This window comes from Oenanthe melanoleuca, chromosome 13 (genome assembly GCF_029582105.1).
Source record: "Oenanthe melanoleuca isolate GR-GAL-2019-014 chromosome 13, OMel1.0, whole genome shotgun sequence".
Classification (NCBI taxonomy): domain Eukaryota; kingdom Metazoa; phylum Chordata; class Aves; order Passeriformes; family Muscicapidae; genus Oenanthe; species Oenanthe melanoleuca.
In genome coordinates, this window is record NC_079347.1 from 14,724,411 (window position 1) to 14,751,541 (window position 27,131).

The 27,131-nt window shown below is 39.6% G+C and overlaps 1 protein-coding gene across 3 annotated transcripts in view; it reads left to right on the forward strand.

Moving 5' to 3' along the window:
* SLIT3 (slit guidance ligand 3) overlaps window positions 1–27,131 on the forward strand; it is a 463,613-nt gene that overhangs the window by 25,714 nt on the left and 410,768 nt on the right. For all 3 annotated transcript variants that reach the window (XM_056502336.1, XM_056502338.1, XM_056502337.1), the window contains one exon: window positions 18,268–18,339. In XM_056502336.1, coding sequence (XP_056358311.1) covers window positions 18,268–18,339 — 72 coding nt within the window. The remainder of the gene's footprint in view (window positions 1–18,267; window positions 18,340–27,131) is intronic.

Below are 27,131 nucleotides of genomic sequence, written 5' to 3' on the forward strand. Positions count from 1 at the left end.
TATATTTAGATAAAGGTTCACATAATTAAATTTTGAAAGAGTTTGGAGAAACTTCCAGGAGAAGGGCTGGCTATTGGTAGGCAGAACCCAAATTCAAGTGTCATCTGTGTGTTGTGTTTCTGCAGAGCCTGCTCTGCCAAGAACTGAAAACAATATATATTGTGAAAGCAGAAGGCAGGAAATATGATACCTTTAATAGTGTCTCTTTAAGTCTGTGATGTTTGAAAGTTTCAACTTGTTTTTTCTTCCCTGTACAAACTCTTAACTTGGCCTGTTAACCATACTGCATCTCTGCTTCTCTTTTAGGATTGCCTGTCATTAAAATATTTCCTAAATTAATGTAGTATGAAAGGGAGGTCTGGAAACTTGCAGCTTTTTGGTATTTTAGTTTAAATCACTTTTAGGACAAAACTGTAAATCTGGGATTGTTTTGTTTTTTTTCTATGAGTCAGTAGGCTTTGGAGAATGGACTGTGGAAAGTTTGGCGTAACTTGCAAAGGCTAAATTGCAACATTTTAGGTAATATTAAAGCTATTTTATTAAGTATTGTCAAACATTGCAAAATGTTAATGAAGAAGGTATGTTGGTTACATTAAAAAAAACAACCTGGCTTTTTTCCATTTAATTTCTTTCAAATAACAAATAAAAATCACTTACGTTGCTTCGATTTTTGGAATAATGTTCTTTTTTCATCTATTGAAGTGGATGCAAAAGTAATCCTTAACTTATTTTTAAACAAAGCAGCTGCACTGGGTCAAACTTTAAAGAACAGGAGTAATTTCTATTCCTGGCAAAATACCACATAAAAAGGTTTTCATTCAAAGTAACAGTGGAAGTATGTTCCACTCCTCTCCTCATGGTAAGCATCCAAAGGGCTTAAGCTCAGGTGAATGCTGGAGCTCACTTTAGTTTCACTTGTATGGACACTGAAGCAGTTCCATCATTATTATCTAAGCAAATTAGCAAAATTTTGTTTGTAAAAAAAGTTTATTTAAAGTAAACTTTAAGTAAAATGTCTTTAGAGCTGATATCCACTGCTGCCAAACATGACATGGGGGAAGACCTCCAGTTATTTGGATTTACTGTAATTTTTTTTTTTTTGGTGGGACATTAATGCTTAAAATGCAAATAAAGGAGGACATTATCAGAATTGAATATTAGCTCAGTAAAATTTGGCCACATCAGTTGAAGAAAGAACACCATGCAAAGTATCTTAAAGTGACAGACAGCACAAAGCTGAGAAATGAATTATTGTGGAAGTGGAAGGTAGAAGCCACTTCTTATTTTGGCACATTTGTACTCAACACTTGGAAAATGGAGGAATTTAACCTGTTGTCTCATAGCAAAATTCCATGTATTCAGTGTAAGTTCTGCTGAATCCTAAGATCCAGAATCCTGAGAAAGACCAGTGGTACTCACCACAGTGGAAAAGCCAAAATGTTTCCAGTGCTTTTATTGCAGCAAGGTTGTCTAGCTTTATTCTAGAACATAAAGATTAGTGGTGAGGTAGCTGACCCCTGTTTTTGATTTTAGCATTTCAGTTTTATGCTTTGCTATTAACACCGTGTAGGATTTTAAAATAAACGATTATGAAATTTCACGTGCCAAGAGGATCAAGAGGCGAATTGGTGGGTCTGAAAGATGAACTGACATTTCTTCCAGAGCCAGATGTATGTCACACATTTATGTGAAAAATGAGGCAGGATATAAGACACCAGCAGATCCTGACTTTTCCACGACCAACTGCCAGAAATTGTCACGTAGCTCTGTAATCTTCAAAAGAATGGACTTTGGCTGATGGCTGCTTCTTTCTACTCAAATTAGTGTCTTTAGCAAGCATGAAAGGTCTCAACATCTGAAAACACTAAAACTGTGTTTTTGTTGTTTAGGGGAGGGGGGAAAAATGTATAAGCTTGGCCAAATCAAATCTTCTCAAAGTTGGGGAAAATAATTAGCTCTAAGAAAATAGCAAAAGGCTAGAATCCAGATTTTAACTCTGGTATGGTTTTGGTTTGGTGTATGTGAAGACAGAGGTCAAAATGGAAATGACATTTGATTTTTAACTGCAGTGATGCTACTGTGCATTGAGTCTTTGTAAGCAGCTCCCCAAATGCTTGATTGAGGTATTAAAGTGTATTTATTTGGCACAGTGTACTGCAAAATTGCTGTTAGTGACCAAAGAAGCTAAGGAAAACAATAAATTGTTACGTGGTGCTTCACAATCTGGATTTCATAAATTGAGATTGAACAGGCTTTAAATAAACCATGTAATACAAAAAGCATCTTCCACAATTACCATGCTGAGTGGAGAGGTTGGTAGGTGCTTCAGAGTAGCTGGGAAAGTAATAAAAGCATTGGGCAGTTCTTGGCTGCTGTAAACAAAAGGCAATCCTTGGCAGCATGCACCAGTCCAGAGTGTTTGCACAGGGCTTGCAGAGTGTGCAGTTTGGCTGTTTCTGTGGAGCTGCATGCCCTGCACATTTCAGAGGCCACATGGCTCTGTGAAGGTGTCACACAGCTCAGATGAAACCTTTCAGAAGAAAAAGCCTTCTTGTTTCCAGTCCCCATTTTCCTGTGACAGGGTGGGTAGCACATCCCACTGGAAATCTGTGCTCATGGAATGGTTATCTGGAAATGCAGGAGAACAAAGGCACCCTAAACTGGATTTAGAGTTGTGACTGGGTATTTGATCAGTTTTATCAGTTGCCTATGTCCCTCTTGCTGCTCCAGCTTCCACAGGTGAGTTGGTTTAGTACCAGGGGCTGCTGGAGGTGTCTCTTTCCACGCTGGACTGATGGATTTCTCTGCTTTCACACCACAGACAGCAGCATCCCCCTGGTTCCTGAGGAACTGGGTGTGGGATGTGTCAAAACCTGAGCTGCACTTTCCTGCTGGGCAGAATTCCTGCTGCAGCAGCTGCCTGCATGAGGGAAGAACAGTCCTGTGGAGTCTAATCCCAGCTCACAGTCTGGGTGTCAGTGGTGCCATCTTTTGTACATAGGGGACAACATTTCTATCACAGACCACTTGTAAACTGAACCACTCTGTGGGAGCAGGCAAAGAATAAACAAAACTGAAATTGCCTTTGTGACACATGGAGGTGAGTTCTGGTTTCCTGGTTAGAAGGATAGATCAGTACTTATTTATTCAATATGAAGCTCCTTGTTGCATTGGCTGATGCCTTCAAATTTAAGTAATATTTATTGATATTGGTTAATATTTAATTAATTTTGTTCATACATTTTCCCCACATCCTCTGAGAAATTATTTCAGCCATAAAAACGAGGAGTCCTGTAACCAATATCTGACAAAGCAGTCTCTCTTACCTTGCATTTTCAAGCAAATTTAGCATTGCTTTTCAAATGAGTGTGTGTGTGTGTATGTGTGTGTGTGTGTGACTGTTTACATTGTGAAAAGTCCAACATGACAAGCCAGAATGTTTTGGGTGGGAGTAACTGGAGGGGTGTTATTGTTTTTACTTCTGGGTGCTGATGGGACAATCATGGAGAAAGGAGCACTTGGTGCTGCAGAATTTTTCTAGGGTTGAGTCCCTTTCGTTCATTTTTACTCTCATGTCTGGGATTTGTTCAGGGCTTCCCTTTCAAACAACATCTCTGAAAAACACATGATAAATTCATTAATTTATTTGGAGGGACTAATTGTTTTAACTTGCATGGGTAGTCTGACTACTTTATTCAAGAGTTGTGTTGATTTGGAGTGTGGGTCTGAGGTTCTAGGGGCTGTAATGCAGTTTTTACTGTTTTAGGGTGCCCATGTCATCATCACTACTTCACCTGCTGTTTTCTGACCCTGATAACAATAGAGTAGCAGCAAAATCCTCATGTAGCAGCTTTCCATCTTCACAGATTCCTTGCTGATATTATTGCCCAGGGTTGCAGAGTTTGACCTGCTGCTGGCTCAGAGGTGCCTGGAGGGAGGCTGGATGTGCTCTCTGTTCCTGCAGGGCTGGGTGCTCACTTACCCTTCCTGCAGTGCACAGATCAGCCTCATCAAAGGCATCTCCACCCAGGCTGCTGAGTACACCAGCCCCCATCCAGCTGAGAAATCCAGGTGGAAAAGGTGGAAAGCTGGCCGAGGTGTAGAGGAGGATGATCCATCCTTGCCCTGAGTGCAAATTGGCTCTGCTGGAAATGGGATGGGCTCTAAGTCAGTCCCAGAAATGGGGACTTGCTGATTTTCACCTCTTGCAAGAAACTGAAGTGCCTCTCTTTTCCAAGTCTAATTCTGCCCCTGCTGAACTAGCTGACCACCTTTTAATTGTCAGGTGAATACTGTCCTTTCCATGGAGAGGGCTGAGGTGCTTTGGCAAACCCTGCTGTGTATCATGCCTGGAGCAGAGGTATTTAATGGTCTTCCAGCTGCCCTTCACCCCTGCAGGAGCTCACACAGGATATCTAGGATATTTAGAGGAGACCTGTCAAATCACCAGTCAGGAACTCTTGTTTCTTATAAGACTTGCTTAATAAAACCCAGGCAAAATCAGTAGCTTCCCTGAGGAATGTGAATTATAGGAAGAAGATAAAATAATAAATACAAATTTTATTCATGAGTTATGATGGAAACTGCTATGCAAGATGCAAATTGGATTGTGAGCTTGTACAGGACAAAACCAGTAACCAGGATGGAATAGTTCTTGTGGATCTATATGGGGGTGTGTGTGTGTGTACAAATAAAAGGGTAAAATAGATACTGCCAGATTGAATGTGAGTAGTGCACTTCAGTCAAGCACCACTGGGGAGGAATGCAGGTACCACCTTTATCCAGTCTCACCTTGGCTCAAGCTGACAGCTCACCTTGATTAATTCTTGGGAGGGAGCTCATTAATTGTGTATTGCTTTTGATTCAGCATTATGTGCTGCTCTTGGCTCAAACAGCCAAAATAAATGTTCCCAGGATATGGCTCACATGCTTCACTTATCTGTCAATGCTGTGCACTGGCTGCTCTGGAAGATTTCACTGAGATGTATTTTTCTTACACTATTTAAATGCCAGTAATTTAGAGAAATGTCAGTTCTTTGTGTAAGTGATGTATCAGATATGGTCAGGAAAGATTATTGTTCCTTTTTATTTAAAGGAGCTGTCTTGTTGCTGTTTCCACACTTCAGAGATACAGTCAACACAAAACTGGGAGAGGAGAGGGATCTGCAGCTATTAGTACAAAAAGTCCTTTTTTCTGCAAGGGAATGTTGCAAGATGCCTGGTACATGCATTTCCATATAGAGTCAAGATTCTCACAGCAGTTAAGGATGGGAGAAAATACTTGAGTAAGGTCTGGTTCATGCAGATACCCAGTTCTTATGATGAATAAAGTATTCTATCATTTATATTATTTTTTTTCAGAAAAATTGTTCCCTTATTTTGGCTAATTTTCCCTTATTGTAGATAATGTTCCCTTATTTTGGTAGTACAGTGCTAGTGACCAGGCATGCTAAATCATCTTCCATTTGTACTGTGAGCAGTAAATGCACATCCCAAAATGAAACATACTAAAGCTTTAAGACTGTATTAACATTTTTATAGCCCAAAATACATGAATTTCTCTTTGAATTTTTTAAATTCCATATCTGTAGCCTCCAGTTTTGTCAGGAATTATTCCTAGCAACTTATTGAATTTTCTTCAAAAGATCTCCCACAGGGCTGAGGGAACTAGAACCTTAAAACTAGAGAATTCATGTTATTTTTCAGAAAAGCCAAATTTAAAAATGGATTTTTTTTTTTTTTAGTTTACTTAAACTCTAATAATATGAATTCTGTTCATGGTTACAACTGAATTTTGTGTAATATAAATGTGCACCACAATAACCAAGTAGTCTGTATTCACACAGAGACACTTCTGTAATGTCCAAGCCTCAGTATCTCAAGATTAATTAGTGTTTACCTTCTCCTGCCAAAAGGGGCTTGCAGGTAGAACTTGTTTATTTTTTGGGAGACACAGTGGTTCAAGTGTGAGTATAGATCACTAGTGGAGTACGTGTGTGGTGAAACAAAAAAAAAAAAACAACTTGAAATGACTTCTAGACACAAAACCTGGGTCATTTTCAGGTGCCCCCAGTCTGTATTTTGCTTGTACAGAAAGTCACTGTCCTGTTCAGTGTCTTAATAAAGCTGTCTGTGGTTCTAAGTATTTCAGTATTCTAAGTATTTCTGTAGTTTAAACCACACTGTGAAAAGGTCAGTTGATTTTTAGAAGAATCACTGGGAACATGAAGCATAAAGAAAAGCTGAAACATGAAAAAAATATATCTGGGGCTTTTTTTGGAGGCAGACTTTGTCATTCTGTAGGCACTGGGTACTTGGAAAAGAGCAGTGCTCAGCTGTGTCATGTGCTCTGACCAGGGTGTTACCTCAAATGAGAGGCATCTGTGGCTTGGATTGTGGTGTTGGGGTTTTTTCAGTATACTAAAGCTCATAACTTCAGTTTTTATTGAAATAAATCAATCATTACTGCAAGCATTGGAATTTGTGTCTTTTCTGCACAGGTGAGCTGCTGTGGTGTGAATACAGGTTGTGTGATTGAAAATATTTTGTATTTCTTATGATCCATTTAGAAAAACCTGAATATTGCCTTTTCCTTTTCATATGAAAATTGTTGAAATTATGGCAAGCTGTTGATTTGCCAAAAAAATTCTGCATTTGCTCCCCTTGGGCTGAAAAAGTAGGTGCAGATGAATTGAGGAACTCAATCTCCCAGTCAGCCTGGCAAAACTTGCTCTCCTGTGTGGGTGTAGATGTGATAATGTGTGTTCCTGCACCCCAGACACTCCTATTGGAGTTGTACTTGATATGAGGGGCACAAACATTCTGAAAATTTCATCCTTCTGCTCTTGGTGCAAGGGCTTGTCCACACAATCTGGAGGTAAACTGGAAAGAAAGGTGAAAATGAACAGAGAACTTTGATCAGCTGATGCTTTGTGAGTGCCCTGCACTACCTGCTGCTTTGGGTTTCTACTGGGCCATCTTTATTTAGCAAAGGAAAAAAAACAACAAAAAAACCACAAAACCAACCAAACAAAAATACCCACAAAAAACCCTACCACGGTGTTAGTTATAAATTAGTTCAAAGATGAATCCCTTCCACTCTTTCTTGTCCATGAATTTTGTCCAGGATCCCTATTTCTGTGCTTATTTTTATGGGACTCGTGTTGAAATAAATTTTAAAATGATACAGCAGCTGTCACTTCCTTACCCTTTGGGGACAGTGAATGAAGTAGTTTTAAGAAACCACTTCTCTGAAGATGAGTAGGGGTGATATTTTCTAATAAGGTGTGTGCAGTTGGAAAAGTGATAGCTCCTGGTTGCTGTGCTTAGGTCCTGTAGGCTCCTAGAGGGCACTGATACCATCAGATTTCATGGCTTGCTCTGTCTGTAGCACATAATTCTGTAGTTATACATTACTCAGCCATTGCTGGACAGCCAAGCTCTTGGTTATGGCTGGTCCAAGAGCGAACCTTTTATTTCTTTTGCAAACAGCATTTAAAAAAAATAAAAAAAAAAAAATTGAGAATTGGCCCCTCTTTTCCGAGGGAAGCCATTAGCAGCTCTGTCAGTAGGGCAGCACAGGAGGAGTCCAAACACAGGAAAAGTGCAGGGGAGGCTGAGGGCAGTAGCAAGGAGCAGGATGCAATGCTTCAGTGAGAGGGTTTGGTTTGCATTAGTGCCTCTGACCAGGGCCACAAACAACGAGGTTTATTTTAACAACATGAAAATAAACGAACCTGATTTCATCAAAAACGTTTTTGTAATAGGTCACTGACCCACAAGAACTCATGGAAAAACAAATTTGGGTCTCGTTTATGCAGACAAGAGGTTCTGTAAGCACAGGAATCTGGAGCTTCCGAAAGCAGCGGTTACAGAGCAAGTGGGGTAAGGACAATTCCACTGGAACAGCTGAGCAGCACTGGACATTACATCACAGCTTTTAAACATTGTTATTTGCTGTGCCTTGTTTGTTTGATTTTAGCAGGTTTTTTTTTAATACTTGAAGATTTATGAGGATATTTACTTAAGGAAAGCACTTAAGGATTTAGCTGTCTTTTCTTCCAGATTTGAAAGGAAATGCTTAAGTGTGTGTGTGTTACTGTTGGGTAAGAACTGCTGCATCAGTGGTCTGGAATTATTTGGGTGAACTTTATTTAGCTTAAATAATTTCATCAAAAGGGTTTTGCTTCTTTGAGCTTCCTCATATTAGAAGGATTATGCTGCTTGCCATCCCAGAAATACCATAAGTGTTGGCTGAATTTCATGTTGTCAAGCACAGCAATCCTCAAATAATCCTGCTCCTGAGTGAAACAATGATGAATTCAAAGCACTTAACCTCCTTTTGTTCTTGCAAAATACAAGAATGTGCAGGTTTTGAAGTCTCTCTGCCATGGATCAGATCAGTACAGTCTTGACTTTGCTTTTCCTGTGGCACAACTCCATTTCAGCTGTGTCTGTTGAACTGGAGCTCCCCTCAAGCTGCACCTTCCTTCCAAATGGAACAGAACAAACCAATCCATGTTGGCTTATATTAACTTCATGTTAGTGTCATGTTCTCAGTTCCTTGGAGATAATCTCTTCTCTGGATCTTTCTGCTTGGTGAAGGTGTTCTAGTATGAGAATCTCCCAAAAAAGAGAGGATTTTAGGGTTTATGCAGATGTTATAGATGTTCCTTGTAAGTTTTCATACTTGTATTTGGTAACTCTAAGTGGAATAGATGTCCAGTAGTGTATTGGGAATACAGGAGAGAAATGGGAGCTGCTGGGTACTGAAACACTTCAGAACAGCTGACCCTGCATTTGAAACCTGGGAAAGCAGAAGTGGATCAGTAATCACAGGAACTGGGCACTCTCAGCTTTGAGTCAAGGTGCATTTTGTGGCTGGTTGCCCCTGTGGCTTCCCCAGGAGATGCTGTCCTTTGGCTGGGCTGTGATAGGTAACTCCCACTGCTCTAGGGCAGTTGAGAGCTGTTTTTCTCTTTGATCTGTTTGAATAGGGCAGTACCTTACTGGTGTTGGCTTTTTGGTGGTCAGGTTGGACTCAGGTGTGCAGTGTGCTCTTTCTGCCACTTTATCATTCCCTTATTGTCATTCCATTGGCTTGGGAGTTTGGACTCTTCCTGTGAGCATCCAGTTTGATTTCAGCAGGAGATGGTCCTGCATATCTTCCTTTTTTCCTGGTCCTGCTTGGCACAGATCCCTGGGAGAAGGAGCACCACAGTGCCCCAAGCATTCCTTACTATATATGGATGGTGTGGGGAGCAGGGCTGGTGCTGCCTTGTTCAAACAGGACCAGGGTTCTGTTTCTTCTGCTAAAAATTGCAATAATAGCTGTACTTAGAAGTTCTCCTGCTAATTGTTCACAGCAATTTCTGACTTCTGGAAATAATATTTATATAAAGTGTTAAGGCTTGTCAACAGGGGCAGCATGGCTTAGAGATGTGAACACTAAGATTTACTTTTCCTTTCTTCATAGGCTTTCAGCCCTGACCTGGAGAGACTACTCACTGGTGCAAAAAATGGTTTAGTCATGTCCATGTTACTGTCTTTACAAAAATTGATGAAATATTAAAAGTTATGGACATTTAGGGGTATTCAGATAGATGATGTTCCTTGGATCGTGTTCCTGTTCTTTTCACCATAGTCAGTGGAGTAGTGAAAAATTAACCACATTTTTATTATTCTGTATGAATGTTTTGAAGTTACAAAGTGTGAGTCCCTAATTTTTTTCAGATTTGAAACAGAAGGACTTTCTAAAAAGCTTTTCAGAACCTGAGAAGCAGCTTCAGCAGAGACCATCTCTGCTTGAGGGTTTACAGATCAAGCTTTTTTGGCTTCTTTGGATGATAGTTAAAAGAAATTGTTAATTTTTGTACATTAAAGTCTTCTGCAGGCAGGTAAAGCTACTATACTGCATGTATGTAACTCAGCAGTTCTGTAAACTTTCTGCTTGTTAAGAGATTGGGCATACACTCTGCTTGCCTCTTCTGGATTTAAAGGATTTTCTTGCTGTTGCTGTTGTCATCTATAAACACTCTGACACTCTGAATCTATTCTCATCTTCACAGGTTGGCACTAAGGTTTCTGTCCATTTTTGTATCACTTTAGGGCATTGATTGCAGTTTTTTATGATCATGGGCATGTAATCAGGACATTTTTGTTTTTTCATGTTGGCTTTGGGAAAATGTTGAAATCTAAAGCTGCTCCTCCTGCTTTCCTTGCCAGTGTTACTAGTTTGCTCCTAGCCAGAGACCATCTGTGTAGTTCTGTCCTCCATCCTAATGTCAGATTTTTTCATATGAGGAGATACTTAGGGAAAAAAAAAAAGATGGATTTTAATATTGAAAGCTGTGAAGTGTTATAGAGCCACAGTTCCTGTGCTGCTGAAATGCACAGACATGTACTCTGCACTTCTGAGAGAGGGGAGATAATCTTTCTCAGTGTAATGAGAAGTTGGTAATAAAGGTTATTACTTGTGACAGCTTTGAAAATGTGAACCAGGACCACCCAGCCTGCTCAGTTTGTAATAAGGGATCTCAAAGTTATAGCTCCTATAAACAGTTTTCCTTCAAAAAATGGTCCCTTAGCAACTTGCAGTGGTATCTCTTCCCAGATTTTTGTAAAAGATTCTGAAATAACACATCACGTGGATAAAGAAGTTCATTTATCCCACCCCATAATCCTGTAATATGGTTGTTCTGGGCTTCCTCATAGTGCCCTTATTGAAATTCCATTATAGATCCTCTGGCTGTATTTCCTAGGGCAGTAATATAAAGAGGTGATGACAGAAAGTAATGGATAAGGTTGACTTTTTTTTACTGGGTGCTGCATCTTGACTGTTTTTCCTTAAGAAGAGGAAGTGATACAGAGGAAAGCAGGAGTTACACTAATGATCACAATGGATTTCTTGACTCTAATAGGATTTTCTGGTGAAACCATTGCAGGCAATTGGCTGGGCTCCTGTTCCTGCTTCCCAAGCCAGTGCTCCAAAGAAAAACTTAGTTACTCCTTGGAGTTCAGTAACTGCTGTCTTTCATTTTGAGCCTGTTATGCATGAAGTCATTTCTATTGCTCATTGGTTCTGCCCAAGCTTGTGATGTAACCACTTCTTCCTTAAAGTACCTTGTAGGAACCCTTTTAACTGCATCATGTTCCCTCTCCAAGGATGATGCTCTGGAGTTCTTGGCAGCAAAGGAGAAAGAGGGACCTTGCTTATTGCCAAAAGGGAGACCCAGATGTTCTGAGTGTGAAATACAATAAATGGCCAAGATGGGGAGCGAACACAAAGTTACTTGGATAATTTCTGAATGAATATTAGGAGCTGAAGTAGCAGGACTGCTCCTATAAAGCTACCAATTTAAAAACTTTAAAAGCACTCTAATTTTGATTATTCTCTTGCATAATTAATTGTGTAGCAGGTAGAAATGTGAATATGGATGTTAAACTTGAAAGTTGTTGAACTTGTGTGGAAAGGAACTGAGTGCTACTTATTTAATGAAAAATATGAAGTGCTTTGATTTGGGTCAAAGCTGGCAATTATCAGTAGAAAGGCAGACAGGATTTGGAGGCTGATGGGTATTAAATATTTGTGGGGATGAAAACAGATAATTGCTCTATTTGGAGACAATAATAAAACTGTCAGGTGTAAGTTAGAGCCTGTGTATCAGCTTAAACTTCTGGGTGGAATGTGTTCAGTAATATCAGTTAATATAATATTGCAAGGTATTTTAAATGACAAACAAAGATGTGCAGAAGAGATTTTTGCTGTGATATTATCTAGCAGAGCCAGATCCTTTGCTTTTTTCCTCCAAAGCCATGTAAATTTGGTTATTTCTGCTCAGACCTTGAATATTTGCAGCTTGCCTGAAGTAAATGATGATATGGTATTCTAAATTTTCAAACTGAGTCAGTGGCATTATGACAAATCAAAATGCATTGGAAAATTGCACAGTTTGAATAAATAATGCTTGCACTGCTTTTGCATTGGGCTTTCATATTGATTCCACAGTCCATGGGAAGCAGGCAAGTGTCTCTTTGAAGGGACTTTGAAGGAGAAAATTTCTAGGGAGTGAGTGGGCATCAGCTCACTGAAAAGAGGGGTTTGGGTTTTCTCTGATTTGTTTCTTACTCACAGTAAAACTGTCCTGCAGCTGTGAGAACAAAGCATGAGGTTGAAAATTGTCTGTCTCAAAATACTGGCTACAATTATATTTGGTTTGATCTGTTAATGTTGCTTCCCCTCTTTGTACACCTTGTATATAAATGAATGGGAAGCCAAGGATTGTGATTGCACTGAAGCTTTTTCATATTATCCAAATTAATTGTATAAGAAATGCATAATCTGACACTTTAGATGCTCTTTTTACCTGTTTATTGGATTTCTGAACTCTGAAATTCTTCTGAGCCTTGCCCTGGTGATATTAGCCCAGAGAAGGAAGGCAAGTTCTGCATGTGAGGGGTGTAACACTGCAGGACTGTTGGGATGTCTTCTCCTTCAATTTGCAGTAGCAAAGAATCTGGTTTAGATTCTTCTTGCAAAAAGATTAAAATAGCTGCAAGTTGAGCAATATTCTAGTTCTGCTTCCATATGCATTTTGTTCTTTTCCATCTATGCTGATCATGCCTTCAGCAGAGATTAAATTTAGCTCCTCTTTGCTCTTATTGTGAGTGGAGCTTCATGAGACAACAGAACCCAGACTGGATGTGACCCTTGCAATGGTGTGAGCATGAGGGATGCAGCTGAAATCAGAAAGTTTCTCCTCCAGGAAAAGATCACCTCTGCCTTAAGAACAATTTGAAAATTTTCTTACCAATATTGAGGACTTTTTACACACCCAGAAGTTATCCAGAAGAAAAAAGCAAAATTATAATTTATATTAAAGTAACCTTCATAAAGTGTAGGTCTTTTGCTCCATTTGTTTCAGAGAATGATCCTGATAAACACCTTCAGCTTCTTTCCAGGCTTCAATGGTTGTTTTTTACTCCATGTTTTAATAATCAGGGGAATCTTAATAGTTAAGTTTCTCTCCTATCCCAGTTTCAGACAGAGGAAGGAATATGATTAGCCTGGTTGGAGCCAGGAAGGCAGGAATTTCACAGTTAATAACTTCTCCATTGTTTTTTTAAGGGCCCTTGATATGCTGTGATTGACACAGAGGTTGTTTCCCTCTACCCCTTTGCCTTCAGGACACAGGAACCCCCAGTTGGGCAGCAGGGGAAAAACTGGTGCTTGTTTATATATGTGAGCAAAATGTTTTTAGGAGGTGAGAGGAAGTGTTTGTGCTGTGTTGGAACAGTGTGTTTGATGCTGTGTGGGGCTGCTCTAAAGAAAACATAATGAACCAGAGGGCAGCATGGTATGTATGGACTTAGGAAGGTCACAAATTCTATTAGTCTGCATTTTAGGCCATTTGAGTTATAAAGAAAGAAAATGCAGTTTGTGACATGAAAAAGCTGTGAAGTACAGACATTTATGTACTAATTGATATGAGAATAGAAGTCAGCATTCATTATTAAGAATTACTAAGAACGTGCCAGTGATATATAATAATTTCAGAAGTAGCAGTATTTGACTTTTGCACTGAATTCCTGCAGACAGAAGAGTGATGTTTGGCTTTTATCCTCTTCAGCTCCCTAAACACCTCCCAGCAGAAGCAGGGTGAATCTGAGCCTTGTGAGAGAGCAGTGCCCTGGTGTGTCCTGGGCTCCCTGCATGCCCTGGAGCTGATGGATGCACTCTGGAGACCCTTGGCTTGCACATCCAGGACTTTGTGTGCACTTGGTGCCTGGCCAGCTCTTCTGGGTCACTTCTGGGGACTGAAGGAGCAGACTAACAGCACAGAACATGCCAAGTTCTGTTTCCTGTGCACAGCAGTGCTTAAAGGAGTCTGGAAGATGGAGGGAGCTGCAGTGTGTGGAGATTGTTGACTGCACAGCCAGCATGTGTCTAATCAGAGTTAATAAATTTGACTCAATGCAGGTATTGCCAGAGCTGATGTGACTCCTGGAGAGCCTCTCTGCACAGTTCTTCAGCTTCCAGGAGGCTTTGTTAGTCTGGGCTCCATGCTGTGCACATCCAGAGCACTGGGAATGATCTGCTCATGGCACTAGATGATTGTGCATCATTCTGCCCAGTGCTCCGAATTCCCGGAATACTTTGCAGGTCTTATTAGCTGTAAAGCATCCAGTTTGGAATACACTGGAGACTGAGCAGCTGCATTCCCATCCAGCAGTCCCAGGTCAAATAATGTGGAGCAGATCTTGCCTGGCTGTGCCCCAGATTCCTCCCTGCCCCTGGTGTACCTGGCTGCAGGGCTGGTGTGTTCCCAGCCTCAGGAAGAGCCCAGTTCCAAGGGTTTCTTTTTGTGCTGCATCCCAGGTGGCATTCCCAGTGTGAACAGTCCCAGGGATTTAATTTGATAATGGTATTTTTAAAAAAAATTGTAGTCTACTGTTCAGATTCACAAAGCTGACCTGTCGTTCCTCCATGGTGTAACCACTTCTAGCTGCAAAACTGGCTTGGATTTAAAGTCATTTTCCAGTTATATCCTGATGTTATTTCTGTTTTAAGTCACTAATTTAAAATCAGGAATATCTATATTTATTGATAAAGTACAGTCCCAGGAACAATGTCCTCAGAATCATTTCACAAGATTCTGGCTAGTTTTGTTTATGTTTTTGCAGACTACTTTTATTTCACTGTTATGTGGCTTCACTATTTTGTTATAAAATCAAAGCACTGCTGTAATTAAAGTTGGAGAGCTGACAGGAGTGAGATTTATGCAGTAATGGGATGGTAATGGGTCTAGGCAAGCGTGTGGGAAGGGGATCAGATCCCTTGGTGTGCCCAGGCTGAGCTCTGCCCCTCTCCTGAGGCACAGCTCCATCCCTGTTTGCTTCACCTTGCACTGGCAGTTTCCCTCTCTGCCCTACAACTGATGCTGATAGGGGATAAACTTCAGTTCTTGTCAAATGATGTGTTAGGAACTCTTCCACTGCATCTCATCCATGTTTGGCACTTCTTTGTCAAACCAGAGGAAACAGTGCTTATAAATGACCATTCAGAACATTTGGTATTTTCATTAAATAATCTTTAAACACATCTCTGTCTCTTTTATTGGAATTTAAAAACATCCTGTCTGGTACTTTGATACTTCTGTATTGTGGACCTTCTTAATGGGCTTTCTCTCAAGCCCAGGAAGAGAAATAAGAGGTGCAATTGGGATTTTTTCCTAGGTTATTGGTGGCTTTCTGGCACATCATAAATATGAGCACATTAAATGTATCCTACATCAAACATGTCTAAGTTTCTATGAGGTGATCTAGTCTTATATTTCAGTAAGTATTGCAGTAGAAGTTATAATACAGTAGGTGATGTTCCACAGAAACAACCTCCTGTTCATTGCTTCAGTTCCCCTGAGAATCAAACTATGAATAAAGTGACTTTTGGTGGAAGTCTAAACTTGAAATAAATCTTAGGAAGTGGTGGAAGGTTTGGAGAGTCCCACAGCTTGAAACAGGACATGGATGAACTCTTGTCTTCAGGTGTTTTCTGCTACATTAATTTGAATTAATTAATTCCTTATCAATTAGTAACATAACCTGGCAGTAGAGAGCTGCAAGCTCTGGTTTGTGGCAGAAATAAAGCTCACCTGAAGCTCCTGGAGGATGGAATCTGTGCAGGAGCACTGACCACTGCTGGGGGAGTTTGAAAATCAGGTTTACATAATTTAAAGGAAAAGCAGAATTTCATTGAGTTCTTGGCCTTGATACACAAATTCAGTTTTCTTTCTGCTGCAGTGTAAAAAGAATTTCATATTAAAAATATTAAGTACATTTATACCCACACAAAATGTGTAGTTCCAATGAAGAGCAGGTCACAGTGTGAACTTTGCAAGGGTCCTTGTGTGGATGTTACTTCATATAATGTTTGAAAGAAAATCAATATGGACAGAACTTCAGGTTGAGATATTAAAGCTTAGGAGACTTAAAAAAGGCAGCTTCAAACTTGGTCCTTTTATGACCTCAGATAGGAGAGTGTTGGCCCATACAAATATTAGGAAATCATTTAAGATGTTCAGTCTTCTGGATTAATTTGATAATAAATTAGAGAAAAAACCTTGATGTTAAGTTTCCCCCCCCTCCCCAGGTTGTTTGTGTCACTGCAAGTTGAAAATGTTTGACATCTCAGGTTGAAGCTTGCTAACCTGGAAATCTGATTTCTTGTTACTACATATATTTTCTTGTCTGCTTTTCAGTGTGAAACCTCCTGTTCTAGAAACTTAATCTGATTTTGATTAGTTTCTTTGGCTTAAAACAATAAGCATAAGCTCAGCATTTATGAAATCCTTGCAAGTAGAGAAAAGAATATTCTTAAAACAAATTCCTGGGATGTTGCTTTGGGATGAGTCAGATGACTTTGGGTAGGCAGTGCACAATTATGTGTACATTGTGAGATCTGAAATGATAATCAGACAGGAATAAACATTTGACACTGAGTGTAATAGATGCATTTCACTGGCACTCTTGCATTTTGGATGATAAATAAGTTGATTTTGTTCAGAGTTTCTCAGTGACTAGTGGTGGCCTTGGTGAAGGAGGAGTGCTAAGCCTTGAATAAACAATTTTTTTGGTTATATTTCATCCTGTTATTCTAGAAGATAAACATGATTAACTGAAATAATGACTTTGATGAGGGCTAAGTAGCATATTGCCATCAACCTTGAATTAAATAAGATTGTTTACTTAGGTATAAAATTGTGAAATGTCACATGGGTGCAAGGGAATCCAGTTTCAAATCTTCCCATGTGTTTTCTCAAATGCAAAATTTGCATCTCTCATGTTCTTTAAAAGTTCATTTGCTTTTTTGTTCATTTATCTCAAAAACGCTGTTGAGTAGTTGGTAAAAGCTGCAGGAAATACTTCAGCAGATACAAGTATTGGTTCTCATGTGGTGTGTGTAATGCAGTGCTGAGGCTCTGTGAGCTTGCAGATGCAGCCTTTGATCTGTTCTAGGTGTCAGAAAGAGAAGTTAAAATTCCCCTCTCCTCCATCACCCCTTTATCTCACAAGACTTGTTCATATGGTGGCCATGTGAAAACTCTGCCATTTGAAACCCCACAATGTTAGTTTGATCTCAGGAAGGCCTTTCAATTCCAAAAAGTCTTGAATTCTGATAGTGAAATTGCTCAGCATGCAAGAAAACTGGGAAGCAGATATGGGATGCTAAGTAGCAATGGGTTTATAAAAGTTCCAGGTGTCTTTGGAGATCAAAACTTCAGCAAAAATAGATCTGCTATCAAAGTGAACCTGGAAGGTGGGTTGGGAACAAAGGCACACAAAGATAGGCTCATGTGTGAATTTACAGAACAACTCAGCTTCTCCTTTATGCAGTGGGGTTATTTGTAATTAACTCAGGTCAACTCATTATGCAAATTGTTTTCATTAGGGCTGGGAGAACAGGTGACTGTCCTCATTGAAAAAGAATTGAAGAACAAGATTGTGTCTTCCCAGCAGAACTGCTTTTAGATTTTGCAGAGCTGTCACACATTTCATGGAGAGAAGGCTCATGCTTTTTATAGTTACAGGGTTGGAAAAGCTTGGAATGGTTGTTTTCTAAAACCTGGCAAGTTGTCACCAGAGTAAAACTCATGTAGTGAGTGAGTAAAAGGGACTGGTGTATAAACACTAATCTGTTCTCTAAAATGTTCCTGGAAGAATCTTCAGGATTAATATTCTATTTCAAATCACCATGTAGTCATCTGGTTACCCATATGTTCATATTTTCTACAACAGTGCTCAGGTTTTCCAAGTGAAGTTTCAAGAAAATTCTTTTTAAAAAGAAATTATGTATACTCCAGAAATAATAGCTAATCTGGGAATAATCTTGGTTGGTCAAGTTACTGAATTTACTGTGCCTACATTTTTTGAAGGAGAATGAAAATCCAGATTCCTGCCAGTAGCTGTTTCTGAAGCAGAGTGAACTGAGTGCATGATTCTTAGTAGGCATCCAGAAGAAAATTTAAAAGTTGTGTTTGTGTGCTCATGCCTGTTCAAACTTCATGGTGCCTGTCCCTTGGCTCCCCACCTTGTGGGTGTGGCAGGTGCTCTGCAAATGACACAGTTTGTATAAATAAAATGCACAAGGCATTGGCAAGTTCACAGCATGAGGTTAATGCAAAGGGAAATTCATGTGTTTATGCATAACAGAATAAACTTCTGCAAGATAATCTAATCTATTCTTTTTTTATTCTGATTGTAACTGTTTAGGCGTCTGAACAAGAATAAATTGCAAGTTCTTCCCGAGCTGCTTTTTCAGAACACACAGAAGTTGACGAGGCTGTGAGTATAACCTGATTTATTTTCCTGTGGTGTGTTCCTGTTTTATATTCCTTATTGTGCAGATTCACGTGTTTGTGTTTTGACTGCGGCGAGAGGTTTAATTTCTGTGACATTAAACTGCAGTGAGTGAGGGTTTTTTAGGGGATGTGTTATGTTTGCTTGTGTGTAGTTGTAATTTGGTAGAGGATAAATACCAGAGGGAAGAGAAACCACAAAATTTTTCTGTTCCTCATATATTCACCAGGATGACGTCAAGGTGACTTATTTTGAACTCTCTCTGTAGAGCTACAGAAACCATGGAAAGTGTCAGGTTCATGTGTTTGGTTCAGGCTAGATGTCCACTGCCTGTATTTATTTTAAAATAATAGAGGTACCTACAAATTCTTTAGTTTGGAAAATGATCTTTTCAAGTGAGTCAAGGCTTTGCTTTGCCAGGTAGACCAGAAAAGCTATGGCTCCTGCCTTAGGCAGGAAGAGGAGAAATTGTGGAGAGGTAAATTATTTCTTACTTGAAATGTAAAAACTGTATTATAAAATATTTATATGACATCAAGGTCCATTTTAACAGCAAGAGAAGGGTATCATGAACTTGGCATTATTTAATTTTGGTGGGAGGAGGAAGAAGGTTGTGTTAGATCAATAACTGCATGATTTCTAAAATATATATATTTTTTTAAAAGTGTATAAAAATAAAATGGATGAGCACATGCCTGCATAGTTACTATTTAAAAAAAAAAAAAAAAAAAAAAAAGGAGTCATCTGCCTTTTTAAAGGAGTAGTCAAAAACTGTTTGAAATAATTTTCTGGATCCTGCCAAAGTTAAACTCATGATCCAGACTGGCTTTTTGAAATTTGGTAAAATTGTTCTTTTAATGTTTGAGTTTGACTATGGAAGATACTAAGACTTGTGATTTGGTTAGTGAAATTGTGAAACTCCATTCATGTCGAGTTTTTATAATTGTTTTAATACATTAATGGGCAATCAAACAAACCATTTAGACAGTGCAGTAACTTTTTCTTCCTATGGAAATACAAACCACATGGTGATAGTGCAGATTAATTTTGGAATCGGATGATTTTGAAGAAGTAGAGTCTTGGTTTATGTTTAAAAGAGGCAAGCTGAACAGTGCTGTGCAATAAGTGATATTGGTAGTTTGAAGAAATTCTCTAACAAACTTCTGGTGTTGTCCAAACTTGCTCATGAAAAACTGTACAAGTCACTGCCATCATTCTGCAGATATTAAAAAAAAATATATATATTAAAAAGATAGGCTATCAAAAATTTCAGTCTTTAAATCTCCTTGGAAAACTACTTGTTGGTCTTGTTTCTTGTCATGACTTTTGAATTCACTAGGAAATGTTTGCTGAATAGATTTGCTTGAGCTGAACAATTTGGTTGCATTTCCTAATGTTCTTCATGGTTTTGAAATGTTGCATCTTGCAGCTCTGCTTGAGTATAAAGTCTGAGCTGGGACATAGTTGCAGATGCTTTTATCTGTTCTCTGGAAGGTGCCAGTTGTATTTATTTGTTAGAAGAGTTGCTTTAGGTGGGTTGGCTGTCTAAGGGTACGATGATGATTTCAAGAGAAAAGCTTTTATAGAGTTTACCTGGATCTCTGCAAATTCCAGCTTAACATGTTGAAAATTGCTCTGTGAGTGGTTTCATTGTACCTGGATATCATGAGAAGAACTCTCTGGTAATTTGTGGTTTCAGTGGAATGCTGTGTGTGTTGATAACTCACACAAAGAATTGAAGTGAAAGTGGCTGAGGCTCTTCAGCACCACAGAGTGTGTTTTTCAGTAGGCCCTGTAATCATGATACATTACAGCCCTTAACAGCAAGGGCAGTAATTTTGCTTTTAGAATATAAAGATTGTAATAAAGTTCCAAGAATGGAATGATTAATCTGGATGCTGTGTTCTGTAATGCCTCCCAACGGATGCTGTCGGAACATTTGTCTTTATTCACTGACACTCATTCAGCCTTGCTTACTGTTGAACAGTGCATTAGATAGATCACTTTAACACTGTTTGTCAGAAGAAATTCACTTTTTCTTTTGAAGATACAACTGTTATATAAATAGAGTGTGTATTATAAGCAAATAAATCCTAGCTCAAGTGAACTGTTACAGTTCCAAGTGTAGTTTGGTTGCGTGTTTTTCTGTCATGGGATAAGGATGAAAAATTTGCTTCCTACTAGAATTTATTAAAACACACCCACACATATGTATGGTTGCTCTCTATTGTTTCATGTTTCTGTGTTGGTCCCACTGCTGGTAGATCCAGAGCTGTTCTTTCTGACTTGTCTGGCTCCAGCAGTGCCCCTCTGCTCTCGGGTGCTTGAGTGGTGCCTGCATTCCTCCCTGCAGCTGCTCTGACCCAGCCTCTCCAGAAGAAAGCAGGGCTGAGAAAGTGATGAAAGGGCATAAAAGCAGTGAAACAAAAATTGGTAAGACAGGCTGATGCAGGGGTGAGGTAGATCCTGTGGAATTTACAAGGAGTGAATTTAAATGAACTTTAAAAAGTGTAGATAGTGCTGGTCTTAGTTTTAATTTTCCATGGTACAGCTATAGTACCTCTGCTGCTATATTTTTCAGCTCTTCACTCTGAGTTGCTCAGATGTTACTCCTTTATTTTCTTCATAATAATTATAATCCTTATAAAATAAAAAGTCCAAAAGTTGAGTATTTTAACTATGTAAGCTTGCTACAGCTCAAACAATGCAAAATTTTCAAGAACTCGGTGCAATGTGTCCAGATTGTAAGATCTGGGTTTATTCATTGGAACAAAGAGCTCCTACTCTTGTCCATGGAGAAAAATAGAGATGAATTCTGTGATTCTGAGCTGCCCCCTCCAGCAGGCATGCAGTGAATGTAACAGTCCATGGCTTTGTAAATGAAGGTACGAGCTTAGCTTTTTTTTAAGATAAAGCAAAATAGAAAGATGACATTCTAAGTTTGAGTAAGAGTGTGAAAATTGAGCATGTTTATTATCAGGAATAAAATTTTGCTGGAGATGGAGTGACTGAGCTGCAGAAACATGGAGGGATTTTGTGTGCTGGAGGGTTTCAGGGAAGACCTGTTAATGTTTCAGGAGTAGGTAAAGGCTGAAAAAGCAACTGAGGGATTTTCTCAGTGTTCTGTCAGCCAGGCTGAAACCTGGGACTTTACTGGAGGGCTTTACCAGCTTTGGTTCTGTAGATTGGTATGAGCAGAATCTCTTCAGCCCTGCTGCTGCTGGGAATCAGAATGCAGGGCAGGGTTTCTTTTGCTGATGTGCTTTAAGGCTGCAGGACAAACCTGGGGGTTCTTGTGCTGCTCCACGTGCACATGGCTTGGGACAGCAGTGCTGGTTGTCCCTGATGGGTTCTGTGTGTGTCACCAGGTCTTGCATGGTGAATTTCCACTGAAATCCACTTTCTGATAAATACTGAAATTGAATTAAAAAGTTTCTCAGATTATAACTGCATCTTCAACCCTCACTTCAATTCCAGCTACCTTTGGCTTTTTTCTCCAAGCCTCTCCTAAATTCTGAGCTTCAGGATACCCTGGCACCTTTTACAGGGCTGGTTAGGCTTCCTTGCCACATCTGGTTGATATTACAAGCAGGAATATATATAGTGAAATAAACCTTAAATGGAATATGAGGTGTCCCACAAAAAGAGTTTCTCATAAGGCTTTGAGCCTTTTCTTCTAGAAAGAGTGGCTTTGGGACTCATGGATTTTGTTTGCTTTGGTTTAGATAAGGGTTTTAAGTTGAAGTTGGATGGTGAGAGAGCCCTTGCTTAGGTTTTCTAGTGGAAATGTTTCTCATTGCTCTGTTGCCTTCACTGGTTTAAAGCTTCTGAACTGTTTTATCTGGGCTAATTATCCAGTAATTCAAAATGCAGGCACTTTTAATGAGGAAAAACTGAATCAAGAAAAAAGATACTTTAAATGAATTGAGAAATAAAAGCATAAAATATTTTTTTTTAGTAGTTTCAGATACTTGTAAATATCTATCTATAAAGGAACAGGTATTTTTAATACAGGTGATGAAATGCACAGAAAAAGTATAATAAAATGAAACATGCAATTTAACAGCTATAAAACTAGGTTTTGATTCTAAGGCAATTATTTTCTTATATCTGAAACAACTTGTGAAATTTATCTGCAAATGTTGCAAGCAAAGATTTGTGCCTGCTGGAATCCTGTTTCCTTTGTGTGCAAAGCTGCTGTATAAAAGGATTGTGGTGCTTTTCACTGAAAAAGCAAGTCTACTAGGGGTCCATGAGATATTTATTTATCTTTGAAAACAAAAGGGGGAAACAATTTTCCCACAAACACCCTGTCATGTAACAATATATTTGTTTCATTGTTGAAGCCTCTATACCTCAGGCTATCTGCTAAGCAGCCATGGTAAAGCTGCTTTGTATATGTGAAAAAAACCTCTTATAAGGGCTCTAAACTCCTGCCATGAGAATTAATGCCTCTACCAAATTTATAGCCATGGACCATTTGTTTGGGCTATTTATTTTTAATGAACTGTCTTAGTTGTCACTTGACTGAGCAAACCGGGCTCTGGAAACTTAGATACTGAAATCTGATACCAGAATATCAGGATAGTGGAAGCATCCATTAGACTCTGAAATGAATTTGTTTACTTTTTTGAGTAGTATCAGAATTTAGGTTTTATTCCAAAACTGAGTGTCTTGGTGTGGGAGCAGAGCCCTGTGGTCCTGAGCTGAGACAATTTGGGTTCATGTGCCCAACACCATCCTGTTTAAATGTTCTAGTCATGGTGTCCCATTATTTTATGGCATCATTTATAGTTATTTCTAAAGTAGGCTACAGTAGCACAAACTACTGTAAGGAGACATTGTAGACAAGTTATTTGTTTTAATAAAATGGCATTTCCCCTCAGTATCAGGAGCAGCCATTCTGTAAAGAGCTGCTTGTTTTTAACATGGTGTGAGTATTTGTACAAATTTGTGAGATTTGTCAGAGCTATGTCAGTGGGATGCTCTTTTCTTGTCATGGAGTATTTTGAAAGTTGATTGATAGATGGGTAAAATAGTGAGCACACAAGGCAAATTGTGTGAGTAGCCTTAAAAAGAGGCAATATTCAGTTTTAGCAGAATCACACAGCTGAGGTTGTGTGCTGGGCTGACCCTGGCAGGACACTGGTGCCCAAAGCTGCTCTGTCACTGCTCTTCTCAGCTGGGCAGAGAGAGAAAATGTAATGTAATTATAATTGTGGGTGAGATAAGAGCAGGGAGAGGTCCCTCACCAGTGACTGCCACAGGCAAAACACACCTGGCTCAGGATATAAACTTTATTGACAATGAAATCACAGTAGGGCCATGTTTTATTTTTAGAAATTGCTATTTGCCATCTCTTTCCTTGACTTGTCCACTTCCTTAGTGTGTGTGTTTGATTTTGTGTAAGTAGTTTCCTGGGATAATTCCTGGTAGGAGCAGCTGGAACCATTTAGTCAGTGCTTTACGTGAGGGGCTGCCCTGGTTAGACACAAGAGTGAAGGTGTTCCCACCTTCCCTGTGGGACAGGGCTGTGCAGGCAGGGCTGGCCCAGGTGACAAGTGCAGTGTGTGCCAGGTTGTCCCCATCCTGCTTCCCTCTGAGTGCCTGTGTAGCTCAGATGTTTGCTGTGGCCAGGGGCTGTGATTAGCCCAGGATTGCTGCTGGAAGCCCTGTGAGCAGTGCCACCTGCAAAGCTCCTCCCCAGCCCCATCCCCAGCTCAGAGCATCAAACCACGACCAAACCTGGTCAAATTCTGCCTCTTTCATCTCCTGGGTGTCATTAGAAGCTGCTCTTGGAAAAGCAACCAGATCATAAATTTTCTGTGTGTCCTCTTTATTTCTCTGTTTGTTCTCTTTCTGGAAAGAGAGCTCTCCCAGATTGCAGCCTGAGAGCTCCATTATCATTTCCATTAAAGCAGGATCCTGACAATTCAATTGTTGCAGGAGTTTGAGCTACGGTGTTGCCATGACAAAAGAGCATGGGCTTGTAACAGGGTGTTTTTGTGGTTCTATCCACATCCAATAATTGTAGTTTTACTGTGTATAGATCACAGCAGGGCTTTTCAGAAGACAGTAAATAATTACAGTAAGTGTTTGCTGGTCTCTGGGGTGCACTTCTGGCTTGGGAAAGATGTGCATTAGGTCAGGGGCTTGTGCTGCAGATAGCTGGATGACATTTACACCATTTATCAAGCTGAAGTCATTCTAGATCTTCTTTTGGGCTCTGCTTGTAAATAATGTATTTAACCTTTTTTTTTTAATACAAGTGCACACCAATTTTATTTGAAGAGTATAAGGATCTTCTTCTGTCTAAATTAGTGAAGAAGAATAATTAAAAATATAAAATATTTTTATAGTTATTATTTTGGGAGTAGAAAACAAAGGAGAACATGTTGAAAAGCCAGAAGGCTTCCTCCTCAGTGCTGCTTTTTCCCCTGTGTGAAATGGATTATTTGACAGTGTACAGATGTCTTGCATCCCCTCTTAAGGGAAACAGGCTCAGCTGGGGAAGAAAGGGTGTTTTGTGAAATTGCTGCTGGGTTTTAGTGGCGTCTCCCTTCTAAGGAGGGTTCTACTGCCAACTTCTGTGATCAGGTCATCTTATTACAAAGCTATTTAAGGGAGTTTGTGGCAAAGGATTATACATTTCCAGAAGAAATGCCACACATGCAGATTAAGCAGAAATCTGCTTTGGAAATAAGTTGTTTTACTCTGTTAGCTGAGTAACTACTGCTTTACATTTCCAATGTTTTTTCCTTTGCTACTTGAAGGGTGACATCTTTTCATTGATAGTCAGCTCAAGAAATCAGGAGGCTCCAAATTAGTGGGATTAATTTGCCATTTATTATTTGATAATTGTTTGGTAACCTTAGCCATGCTGCTGGGTGTCCACTTTCCTGAATGTTAGGGTTTTTAAAGCACTCTCAGATATATTCTAGTTTCAAATCACATGGTTTGGAGATAGCACATTAAAAATACTGTTAATATGCTGTAACTGGCTGCTCAAAGCAATCCTGAACTGCAAAACGTTAACACCAACAGCAACCTTGTGAACTTACTAAGTCCAGTCCATGATTTTGCATCAATACAGCCCTTGTAAGCAGTTTCTGACGCTGCCACAAATTTGCTTTACTCTTTGTATCAAACAAGGAATACTGACAAATTCAGTGTGTGCTCACAGTTAGACATTAATTCCCATCAGAGCTCATTCTTTTTGAGAACATCCTGGAGGTGTTTAGCAAAATGAGGCTTTTCTGAACTTGTGCAGAATCTGCTGCTGCTCTGAGTGAGTCCCAGCAAAGGCAGCTCCATGGTCAGTCACCACCTGGGTTCTGAGTTCTGTGTGTGCTCTGCCAGCTCTGAAATGTGTCCTTATTAACAGCCTTCAACTTCTGTTCTCAGAGTGATGAGTTTAAATGGGGGAAAAGCAGTGACTCAGCTTCTGGTTACCAGGGCTTTCACATCCCTGAGCTGTGTCTCAAAACACAACACTTGTGGGTGGGCATTTCTTGGGTTAGTCTTCAAAATTTGGGGTTTTTTTGCTTCTGTGAGCAGCAGTCCAGGTTCTGTAGCTCCCTGCAGTGCTGGGCTCTGGTCCCTGGGCTTGGTTTGGGGTGGTGGCAGGGCAGGGAGCTGCTGCTGCTGGGTGGATTTTCTGTGCCACTCACAGGCTGCTTTCAAGCCTGACAGAGGATTGAGTGGCTGTGGAGGCTGCAGCTGGAGATTAATTGGGTTATATCACAGGTATATTATTACTGGGGGATTCTGACCTGATGGTTTATGGGCAGTTTTTTCTGGAAACTGGATAACCTTGGTAGTCTGTGCAGCTCCAAGTCTGTCAGGGTCAGATTTACTGCATTTGCTTTGTTAATGGGGTTTTTTTTGGCCTTGCCAACAGAGCTAGTCAGCAAATGTCAGCACATCACGGTGTACTTGCACTCAGTATTGCCTTATGGATATTGCTTTCCTTGTTTGCAAACTTCCTTTTAATCAATTAGTTATTATGTGAATGTTTTTTTGCCTTTCCCCTTCGTCTGTGCTCTGAAATGAGCTGAAAAGTTTTTTTCTGAGTGTTCAGTATTTCTGAGCTGCTGGAGTCTTGTCAATGGTGAGAATGAGCAGTGGGAAATTCACTTGTAAATTGTCATTACTGCAACTAGATGACAATGCAGAGTGAATATAACTCTGTTTTCTTTCTGGTGAACAGGAGATTAGAATACATTTGGCATTATTTTCACACTGAGGCAGTTTCCTTACACAAAGCAAACGTAGGAACAGATTGAACTGATGACCTGAAGTGCAGACATCTCATCTAGGCAACAGGAAAAATATCATAATGATAATGTAAATATTTCTGCTGCTTTCCATAATAGACTGTCATCCTGAGGCCAAAGATGAGTTTACATTCATCCTCTTGTAAAAGTCCTTTCAAATACTTTGGAAATATGTTGCAGATAATGAGAATTTCTTTTAGTGTGTGTGAATAGTAGAAGTAGGGGACATGATCATTGGTGTAGAGATACTAATGAGTGTTAAATTACAAGTGCTGCACATGAAGTCTTGATTTTCATCAGCAGTTTTTTGGCTTCAGCTCTTCTGGTTGTTTCATAGCAGCAGAATCCTGATTTACCTACAGAGATTTATTGCCCAGTCCCAATGCTCCATGGGGAATGGGTGCAAGGCCAAATGCTTCCTTGTTTTAATTATCATTTGGTTTTCTTCTTGAAATCTGCAATGTGTACAATGGGAAGCTTAAGTCAGGTTTTCTGGAGCTT